Consider the following 12,038-nt stretch of genomic DNA (forward strand, 5'->3'; position numbering starts at 1 on the left):
TCAATTACAAAAAAACTCTAACTCTTCCCTCTCACAAAGTGCCTAATCCTCCTCCTTTGTGTCATCTGCAAACTTACTAACCCACCCTTCCACTTCCTCACAAAGAGCAGTGGTCCCAGGACAGATCACTGATCCCCAACCACCCGGCATAATACCTTGCATCTACTACCTTTGGGGAAAGGGGGTAGGGGTAGGGGTAGGGGAAGGGAGCAAGGGGGTGGGAGGTGGGTCGAGAGGATTTAGAATAGGCCAGGTGACAGGGGGAAGGGACCACTGACTGAGAGTCCTCTCATAGCCCTGCATCACACCTGCGACACTTCATTCCCTGTTGCTGCATACCTCTTATTCCCTTCCAACCTTCTTCATCCCTCTCTCCTCATTATGGTTTGGAACAAGGCCTCATTCAAAGTGGACTGTAGTTGGGTTTGGGACAAGGCCTGGTTCACAGTGGCCTGGTATGAATTTGGGGCAAGGCCTGATTCACAGAGGCCTGGTGTTAGATTGGGACAAGGCCTGGGGTTAGAATGGGACAAGGCCTGATTCACAGAGGCCTGGTGTTAGATTGGGACAAGGCCTGGGGTTAGATTGGGACAAGGCCTGATTCACAGAGGCTTGAGAGTGGGATTGGGGTCAAGGCCTAGTTCACATCAGAAAATCATCTCAAGTCATCAAGGTTTGAGAAATCCAGAGCAATACACACAAAATGGTACAGAAACTCAGCAGGTTAGGCAGCATCTATGGAGAGTAATAAACAGTCGACATTTCAGGCTGAGACCCTTCACCTGCACAGGGAAAGTCAACGAGGGAGCTTGAAAAACTGTCCCTGTGAGTTCAGTGACTGGCAAACAACTGTTTAGCTGGGTAGCAGAGAGGATTAGAGAGGGAATCGCAGAGCTCGGGGGGCAAGCAAGTCAACAAAAATTGGAGAATGGCTGACAGGTTGGAAATGGAGGAAGAGGTGGTGCCGAAGGAGGTCACAGAGATGGGGAGGGGTGGAGAGCCTGGAGGGGATTACAAAGATGGGGAGAGAGGTGTAGAGATGGTAGGGGTTACAGGTATGGGATAGGGTGTAGGGGACAGTACGGGCTACGGGGATGGGGAGGAGTGTAAGGGACAGTAGTGGTTACAGGGACAGCGAGGGGGTTACAGAAATAGTGAGGGGTGTAGAGGCTGGAGGGGGTTACAAAGACAGGGAGGGGTATAGGGGACAGTAGAGGTCATAGAGATTGGAAGAGTCGGGGACTGTATGGATTACAGAGACAGGGAGGGGCACAGGGGATGGTAGGGTTACAGAGACAAGGAGGGGTGTAGGAGCAGGAGCACAAATAATGGTAGAGGTCACAGAGACAGGGAGGGGTTTAGTTGGAGGGGACAGTTACCATAAAGGTATAGGGGCAAAGAGTATTTTAGGGAGAGGGAGGGGTGTAATGGCAGAAGGTGTCATAGAGTATTATATGGGATTAGGGATAGAGAGAGGTACAGGGTTACTGTCAGGCCATGATCTGTCACTGACGCTCCAAGATACGGGGAGCGGCTGCATACATGGGCAATGGTCGTTCCTCTGTGCATATGCAGCCAGCGTCCACCTACAGTCTGTCTCCTCCCTCCCTGTAGGAGCGAGTCCCTCATTCCCACATTCTGCTGAATTCCCATCAGGACTATATGTGACTGGCTGATATTTCTGGAGAGGTATTTGGCCAGATCAGAGGTTATATATAGATGGCAGCATCTCGATATTTTTAGATTTTGGGAACCAAGTGACCTTTTGCATAAATGTAGAAGAGCATGAAAGGGTTCGGTCCCTCAAGTCACTGCTCTCCCATTCAGTGAAGCTCTGGCTGATCTCCCTCAGCCCCACCTCCATACATTAACCCAGACCCCCTCCATTTCCTCATGTCCAGCATTCTCTCTCAGATACACTGAGCCTCCGGGAGAGGATATTCCAGAGATTCTCTGCCACCTCTCCATCCTGAATGGCCAACCCCTTGTTCTGAGACCAGAACCCCTGGACACCCAGCTGAGGGAAAACGCTCCTACAACACCCTCCCCCCGGCCCCCGAGCCCTGTTTTTGTAATGATATCCACTCTAAATCTAACCTCCACAAAGCTGATCACCAGTCTCCCCACTCTCTCCACACAGTCAAGCCGCCATCCTTGGAGCTTTAGGCAAGAAACTCAAAGGGGCAGTCAGCATCTGGGAAGGTAAATAGACAGTTCATCTGAACATTTTCCCAGGACTCAGTTGCTGAACCTTCATCTCAGTCCCTCACTTCATGAGAAAAGGAGAACAGGCCTGTCCAAAATAGTACCTAAAAATAACAACTCCTGTCCACAACATCTATTCACAACTCCTGTCTGTAACATATGTCCACTAAAACTCTTGTCCACACAACGCAGTCCACAACACAGGTTGTGCAAAAAACACCTGTCCACACCCTGTTTTTCCACATCTTCCCATTGCAGTAACAGTGACACGATTGTTCCTACCATAATGTACTTTAATGTAATACAGTGACAGAAACATCCCCACTAGTACTGTACCCAGGTGTTATAGAGTGACAGAAATATCCCCACTCGTACTGTACCCTGGTGTTATACAGTGACAGAAATATCCCCACTAGTACTGTACCCAGGTGTTATACAGTGACAGAAATATCCCCACTCGTACTGTACCCTGGTGTTATACAGTGACAGAAATATCCACACTAGTACTGTACCCTGGTGTTATACAGTGACAGACACATGCTCACCAGTACTGTACCCAGACGTTATACAGTGACAGACTCATCCCCACCGGTACAGTACCCTGGAATTGAAGAGCAACAGACACATCTCCACTGGTACTATACCACCAGACATTGGAGCAGAATTAGGCAATTCAGCCCATCAAGTCTGCTCTGCCATTCCATCATGTCTGATTGATTTTCTCTCTCAACCCCATTCTGCAGCCTACTCCTCATAAATGTCGACAGCCTTCCTAACCAAGAACCTATCAAAATTCTTCCTCATCTGTTTCTAAAGAATTGCCCCACTTTTCTGAGGCTGTGCATCTGATCCTAGACTTTCACAATGCACAACACATCCCATCCAATCAATCAAGGCCTTTCAATATTTGAAAAGTTTCAATGAGATCCCCCTCAGTCTTCTACACTGAGTACAGGCACAGGACCGTCAAACACTCCTCAAACATTAGTTATTTAATTCCTGGAACCATTCTCATGAACCTTTTCTGGAACGTCTCCAAGGCAGGCAGATCCTTTCTTAGATAAAGGAACCAAAACTGCTCATAATACTTCAAGTGCAGTCAAACCTAAACCTTATAAATCATCAGCAATACATTTTCACTTTTATATAAAAGTACTTTCAAAATAAATGACATTGAATTTCCTTTCCTGAATAATGACTCAACACTGGTGTTATACATTGTCAAACCAGTCTTCACTAGACCGCATCGCAGTTTTGAACAACAGACCCGTCCCACCGGCACAGAACCTCAGTGTTACAGAGACAAACCTGTCCCACCAGCACTGTATCTCAGTGTTACAGTGACAGACCCATCCCACGGGCACTGTACCTCAGTGTTACAGTGACAGACCCATCCCACGGGCACTGTACCTCAGTGTTACAGTGACAGACCCATCCCATCGGCACTGTACCTCAGTGTTACAGTGACAGACCCATCCCACCGTCACTGTACCTCAGTGTTACAGTGACAGACCCATCCCACGGGCACTGTACCTCAGTGTTACAGTGACAGACCCATCCCATCGGCACTGTACCTCAGTGTTACAGTGACAGACCCATCCCACCGTCACTGTACCTCAGTGTTACAGTGACAGACCCATCCCACGGGCACTGTACCTCAGTGTTACAGTGACAGACCCATCCCATCGGCACTGTACCTCAGTGTTACAGTGACAGACCCATCCCACCGTCACTGTACCTCAGTGTTACAGTGACAGACCCATCCCACGGGCACTGTACCTCAGTGTTACAGTGACAGACCCATCCCATCGGCACTGTACCTCAGTGTTACAGTGACAGACCCATCCCATCGGCACTGTACCTCAGTGTTACAGTGACAGACCCATCCCATCGGCACTGTACCTCAGTGTTACAGTGACAGACCCATCCCACTGGCACTGTACCTCAGTGTTACAGTGACAGACCCATCCCACCGTCACTGCACCTCAGCGTTACAGTGACAGACCCATCCCATCGGCACTGTACCTCAGTGTTACAGTGACAGACCCATCCCACCGTCACTGTACCTCAGTGTTACAGTGACAGACCCATCCCACTGGCACTGTACCTCAGTGTTACAGTGACAGACCCATCCCATCGGCACTGTACCTCAGTGTTACAGTGACAGACCCATCTCACCAGCACTGTACCTCAGTGTTACATAGACAGCCCCATCCCACTGGCACTGTACCTCAGTGTTATAGTGACAGACTCGTCCCACCAGCACTGTGCCTCAGTCTTACATAGACAGCCCCATCCCACTGGCACTGTACCTCAGTGTTACATAGACAGACCCGTCCCACCGGCACTGTACGTCAGACCTGTCACTGGCACTGTACCTCAGTGTTACAGTGACAGACTCATCCCACCGGCACTGTACCTCAGTGTTACAGTGACAGACCCATCCCACCGGGAATGTACCTCAGTGTTACAGTGACAGACTCATCCCACCGTCACTGTACCTCAGGGTTACAGAGACAGACCCGTCCCACCGTCACTGTACCTCAGTGTTACAGAGATAGACCTGTCCCCCCGTCACTGTATCTCAGTGTTATAGTGACAGACTCGTCCCACAGGCACTGTACCTCAGTGTTACAGAGACAGACTCGTCCCACAGGCACTGTACCTCAGTGTTACAGAGACAGACCCGTCCCACCGGCACTGTATGTTGGTGTTACTGAGACAGACCCGTCCCACAGGCACTGTACCTCAGTGTTACAGTGACAGACTCATCCCACAGGCACTATACCTCAGTGTTACAGTGACAGACTCGTCCCACAGGCACTGTACCTCAGTGTTACAGTGACAGACGCGTCCCACCATCACTGTGCCTCAGTGTTATAGTGACAGACTCGTCCCACCGTCACTGTACCTCAGTGTAACAGAGATAGACCCGTCCCACCGTCACTGTACCTCAGTGTTACAGAGACAGACCCGTCCCACAGGCACTGTACCTCAGTGTTACTGAGACAGACCCGTCCCACAGGCACTGTACCTCAGTGTTACAGAGTCAGACCCGTCCCACCGTCACTGTACCTCAGTGTTACAGAGACAGACTTGTCCCATCGGCACTGTACCTCAGTGTTACAGAGACAGACTTGTCCCATCGGCACTGTATGTCAGTGTAAATGAGACAGACCCATCCCACAGGCACTGTACCTCAGTGTTATAGTGACAGACGCGTCCCACCATCACTGTACTTCAGTGTTAAAAAGACAGACCCATCCCCCCGGCACTGTTCCTCAGTGTTACAGTGACAGATCTGTCCCACCGGTACTGTATCTCAATGTTACAGAGACAGACCTGCCCACCGGCACTGTGCCTCAGTGTTACAGTAACAGGCCCGTCCCACCAGCACTGTGCCTCAGTGTTACAGTAACAGGCCCGTCCCACCAGCACTGTGCCTCAGTGTTACAGTAACAGGCCCGTCCCACCAGCACTGTGCCTCAGTGTTACAGTAACAGGCCCGTCCCACCAGCACTGTGCCTCAGTGTTACAGTAACAGGCCCGTCCCACCAGCACTGTGCCTCAGTGTTACAGTAACAGGCCCGTCCCACCAGCACTGTGCCTCAGTGTTACAGTAACAGGCCCGTCCCACCAGCACTGTGCCTCAGTGTTACAGTAACAGGCCCGTCCCACCAGCACTGTGCCTCAGTGTTACAGTAACAGGCCCGTCCCACCAGCACTGTGCCTCAGTGTTACAGTAACAGGCCCGTCCCACCAGCACTGTGCCTCAGTGTTATAGTGACAGACCTGTCCTACCGGCACTGTACCTCAGTGTTACATAGACAGACCCATCCCACCGAAACTGTACCTCAGAGTTACAGAGACAGACTTGTCCCACTGGCATTGTATCTCAATGTTACAAAGACAGACCCGTTCCACCGGCACTGCACCTCAGTGTTACAGTGACAGACCCGTCCCGCAGGCACGGTACTTCAGTTTTACAGTGACTGACCTGTCCCACCGGCACTGTACCTCAGTGTTACTGAGACAGACTCAGCGCTAATGGTACTGAACATCATGGTTTAGTGTGACTGCACCATCGCCAACAGTACTGAGCCCTGGTGTTTTACTGTGATTGACCTGTCCGCACTGATACCGAATGCCAGTGATAGAGCTGTCCCCTCTGGTACAGAACCCTGGTGTTTTTGTGTCAGACCTGTTACCACCGGTACTGTACCACAATGAGTAATCTGTGTGCACCTCATTTTCAGGTGACCACTTTTTCTGGACTCCTGGCTAGTAGTAGGTGAATCTGTGCTGGGCCAACCCCCGTCTGCCTTTTCTGAAATAAAGACTTCTCCCTCTGCTCCAGGTGTGACTCACCTGTACCCTTTACAACAGCAATATACAGACAGCAAGCTCACAAAACCGCCCCACCCCTCTCCTCCGCTGTCTTCCTGAGTAGACTGCTCTTCCGTCCGGGCAGGGGAACCTTTGAGAGTGTCCCATCGCCCTGTGTAATTACTGTTTGTCCGTTCACCCCCTCACCCATCCCCCACCCGCACGTCACCTGCAAATCCCAGGGAGGAGGGGCGCCGTTAGGAGAGGAGGTGTGTTTAATAACAGGCTTGTGCTTGGGGAATGCAGAGCTGTGGTAACATGTTGAGCATTTGATGAAACCCTGCACCTCGCACTTCGATTAATCATCACCGCCTCTGGAACAAAGCTTCCCGCTCACACGGAACAACAGTCGACACAGTCACTCCAGCCTCCCACCCTCCCCCACCCTCCTGGCCTGTGTCCTATCTCTTGCGCGGAGAGTCTTATCCCAGGAATGTGCGGAATCCCACTCTTGGCAAACCTGCCCAGTCCCCACAGGGAGCTGAGTCTCACAACTCGTCTCGGGAATGTAACAGACCTTTCACCCTTCCAGCGCCAACCTCTCCCCCACACTCACCCCTCCCCGTCATAACCAATCCCCCTGCACTAGCCTCACGCAACAGCTGGGTAGCTGTCAACTCAGGGAGACGGTCTGCAAACAATGGTGGAAGAGAACGCGCGTGTGTGTGCGTATGAGAGAAAGAGAAGGATGAAGAGAGGGAGGAGAGAGTTGGAATGAGAGAGAAGAGGGATAGAGAGCGGAATGAAAGTGATGGACAGGGTGAAAGAAAGGAGAGGGGAGAGAAAGGGGAAGGGAGAGAGAGAGAGAGAAAGACAAAGGAGCAGACAGGTGCAGAAGTGTAGGCAAATTGAGAGGCGGCAGGGGTATTAGAGATAATTGATACCGCAGGGTAGGGTAGGGGCACTGGAGTGGAGCTGGAGGGACAAAACAAGAGAGGAAAGGAGAGGAAAAGTGAGTGTGAGGGGTGGAAGGGGTGGTAGACGCAAGGAGAATGAGACAGCAAGAATTTCTGCAGGAGCACGAACTTTAATGAATTAAATGGAATATCTGGATTGCGTCCAGCGAAGAGATCGCAGAATGTAGAGTGAGAGAAGACTGGCAAGAGCAGTGGGAGGGGGCAGGAGGAGTTGGGCAGTTATAGGAGAGGTGTGAAGGTAGAGATTTAGGTAGGGACAGAAGAGAGGATACAGAAACGAGAAACACACTGCGAGTCAGGCAGCAGCGAGAGTGAGAGACAGTTAATGGTCACTCAGCATGGGGTTAATGTTCTACTCTCCGTAGAGTAAACCAACACTCCCCACACAGAGATTATAGGTGGAAGATAGAGGGGGTAGGACAGCGTGAGGAGAGAGAAAGCTGGCGGGGACGGGGCGGGGTGGGGTCAGGTGGACAGTGAGAGTGGAAAGGGAGGGAGTACAGTGGAGAGAATGAGAAAACTGGAACCAGAGAGACGGTAAAGGAGGGGAAATCGGAGGAGAGAAAAGGATTGAATGCGGATGGAGACGAGGGAGTGATTGGGAGGGTTCAGAAGAAAAGGAAGAGGAGAATGTAAGGAAAGAGAGAAAGTGGTGAACGAGAAAGAGAGATGGTCATCTCGATGTAAAGGTACCTACGGTTTAAATAGGGAGCCTAGCAGTTTGAGAGAAAGCAGTGTCTTTTGTGTGTGTGTGTGTGTGTGAGAGAGAGAAAGAGAGAGAGAGAGAGAGAAGAGAGAGAGAGTGTGTGTGTGAGTGAGTGAGAGAGAGAGAGAAAGATGAATGCTGGCGCGGGGAGTGGGGAGTAAGACGCACCAGAAGTTTGGGTGTTATTGATGTCTGCTGCGGTGAGAGAACTGGCTGGCATTCCCTCGGGAGTGCGATCCTGCGGGAGTGAGAGGAAAGAGAGAAAGGGACGGTGGAGCGAGAGGGGAAGAGGGAATGAAGGAGGGGAGGGAGCGAGGGGAGAGGAGAGAAGGAAAGCGGCAGTGAAAGAAAGAGGGGGAGAGAACGAAGAGTTAGAGAAAATGAGAAAGGGAGAAAGAAGGAATGTGGGATATAGCGAGGGAGAGAGCGGAGGGACGGACGGACGGACGGAGGTAGACGGTGTGGGAACCGCAGCAGTGACGAAAATTTAATGAAGTGCGGGCTCCGAACACCTGCCCAGACCGCCGCTAAACTTGCAACTTTAGCAGTGTTGTCCGCGCTCCTAGCCTGCGTGGGGTGAGGGGTGTTGCCTGGGTGGGGGGTTGAGGAGAGAGGACTTTGCCCTCCCTTACCTGCGGCCGCCGATAGCAGCAGGAGCATGTCCGTCAGCAGAGCCATCGCGCCCGCAAGTTCCGCCGCCTCGGCCGCACTGCCCGCTCGCCGTGACGTTCGCAAGTGCCAGCCCTCGGCCGAGAGAAGGGGAGGACCCGAAAGTGCACCCTCCGCCTCCACATCAAAGGAGCCCAGCAACTGGGGGGCGTGTATTCCTTACGCGCCCACATCACACGACAGGCGGCAGATGCAGCCCCGAGCCCCTAGTTAGAGATACAGCGGACACCGTCTGCAACTGTAATCCCCGCCCCGGCGGGTGGGGTGGGAGGGGGGAGGAGGGCGGGACGAAAGCGAAGGGGGACGGAGAGAGGGAGAGGAGGAAGGGTGGGGAGAAAGCGAAGACGGTGGGAGAGAAGAGTGGGAAGAGCGAAGGAGGTGGGGGAGAGGGAGGGTGGGGAGAGAGAAGGGAGATGGGAGAGTTGGGGAGAGGGAGAAAGGAGTGGGGAGAGAAAAAAGGGGTGAAGGGAGGGTGGGGAGGGAGATAGGCTGGGAAGAGGGGGAGAAGTAAGGCTGGAGGAGGGAGAGAGGGATGATGGGAAGACATAGAAGGGACGAAGGGAGATAGGAAGCTGGGGAAAGAGGGAGAAGGGATGGTGGGAGAGAAAGAAGGGGATGAAGGGAGAGCAATGGGAGGGAAGAATCGCAGAGGAAGAGAGGAAGGATGGGGAGAGAAAGAAGGGGTGATGGGGAGAGAGATGGTAGGGTGTGGAGTGATGGAGAAAGGACAGGGGTAGGATGATGAGAGACGGTGGAATGAGAAAGAGGACAGGAAGAAGGGGTGGATGAGAGAAGGGAAGTCTAGGGGGTGGGGACTGGGAGAGAGGAGGAGGTGAGAGAGGGAGGGAAGATGATGGAGAGATTGGAGAGGGAGGGGCTGGGAAGGGGAAGAGAGTAGATTAGGGTAAGGGCTGTCGAGCATGGGAGTTAGAGGAAGAGATGGTGGGAAGGAGGAGGGGAGGGAGAGAAGGAAATGCACCACAAATTCACTCAGCCTACAGACATAGCACATTCTATAAACACATCATCCGTACATGTGTAAATCACATGTACACACCATTGTATACACACATCATTACACATACATGTACATCACATGCTGATTCACATTGCACTCACATGCCTACGAGTCACAGATACATACATGCTCATTCTCCAATATCACTCATATGAATGTTCACACTCACAGTGAATTATTTGCACACATGCACCCACAAATACACTTACACAATGGATTCATCACACACGGACACCCACAAATACTCACACAATGAACTCATCACACATGGACACCCACAAATACTCACACAATGAACTCATCACACATGGACACCCACAATGAACTCATCACACACGGACACCCACAAATACTCACACAATGAATTCATCACACATGGACACCCACAAATACTCACACAATGAACTCATCACTCATGGACACCCACAATGAACTCATCACACACGGACACCCACAAATACTCACATAATGAATTCATCACACATGGACACTCACAAATACTCACACAATGAACTCATCACACATGGACACCCACAAATACTCACACAATGAACTCATCACACATGGACACCCACAAATACTCACACAATGAACTCATCACACATGGACACCCACAATGAACTCATCACACACGGACACCCACAAATACTCACACAATGAACTCATCACACATGGACACCCACAAATACTCACACAATGAACTCATCACACATTGACACCCACAATGAACTCATCACACACGGACACCCACAAATACTCACACAATGAACTCATCACACATGGACACCCACAAATACTCACACAATGAATTCATCACACATGGACACCCACAAATACTCACACAATGAACTCATCACACATGGACACCCACAATGAACTCATCACACATGGACACCCACAAATACTCACACAATGAACTCATCACACATGGACACCCACAAATACTCACACAATGAACTCATCACACATGGACACCCACAAATACTCACACAATGAACTCATCACACATGGACACCCACAAATACTCACACAATGAACTCATCACACATGGACACCCACAAATACTCACACAATGAACTCATCACACACGGACACCCACAAATACTCACAGAATGAACTCATCACACATGGACACCCACAAATACTCACACAATGAACTCATCACACACGGACACCCACAAATACTCACACAATGAATTCATCACACATGGACACCCACAAATACTCACACAATGAACTCATCACACACGGACACCCACAAATACTCACACAATGAACTCATCACACACGGACACCCACAAATGCTCACACAATGATCTCATCACACATGGACACCCACAAATACTCACACAATTAATTCATCACACACGGACACCCACAAATACTCACACAATGAACTCATCACACATGGACACCAACAATGAACTCATCACACATGGACACCCACAAATACTCACAAATGAACTCATCACACATGGACACTCACAAATACTCACACAATGAACTCATCACACAGGACACCCACAAATACACAATCACACACACGGACAATGAACTCATCACACATGGACACCCACAAGTACTCACACAAGGAACTCATCACACACGGACACCCACAATACTCACACAATGAACTCATCACACATGGACACCCACAATGAACTCATCACACACGGACACCCACAAATACTCACACAATGAACTCATCACACATGGACACCCACAAATACTCACACAATGAACTCATCACACACGGACACCCACAAATACTCACAGAATGAACTCATCACACATGGACACCCACAAATACTCACACAATGAACTCATCACACACGGACACCCACAAATACTCACACAATGAATTCATCACACATGGACACCCACAAATATTCACACAATGAACTCATCACACACGGACACCCACAAATACTCACACAATGAACTCATCACACACGGACACCCACAAATCTCACACAATGACTCATCACACATGGACACCCACAAATACTCACACAATGAACTCATCACACATGGACACCCACAAATACTCACAGAATGAACTCATCACACATGGACACCCACAAATACTCACACAATGAACTCATCACACACGGACACCCACAAATACTCACACAAT

General features: G+C 50.6%; 1 protein-coding gene across 2 annotated transcripts in view; it reads right to left on the minus strand.

Moving 5' to 3' along the window:
- The window catches only part of LOC134350222 (basal cell adhesion molecule-like), a 42,377-nt gene extending 33,341 nt beyond the window's left edge, over positions 1-9,036 (minus strand). Inside the window, exon 1 of one of the 2 annotated variants that reach the window (XM_063055224.1) lies at positions 8,847-9,036. In XM_063055224.1, coding sequence (XP_062911294.1) covers positions 8,847-8,892 — 46 coding nt within the window. In that variant the 5' untranslated portion in view covers positions 8,893-9,036. Of the gene's footprint in view, positions 1-6,573; positions 6,674-8,846 lie in introns of those variants that run through there. The other variant, XM_063055225.1, reaches the window with a different exon arrangement.
- Between the last annotated feature and the right edge of the window lie 3,002 nt (positions 9,037-12,038).

This window comes from Mobula hypostoma, chromosome 8, assembly GCF_963921235.1.
Source record: "Mobula hypostoma chromosome 8, sMobHyp1.1, whole genome shotgun sequence".
NCBI classification, from domain to species: Eukaryota; Metazoa; Chordata; class Chondrichthyes; order Myliobatiformes; family Myliobatidae; genus Mobula; species Mobula hypostoma.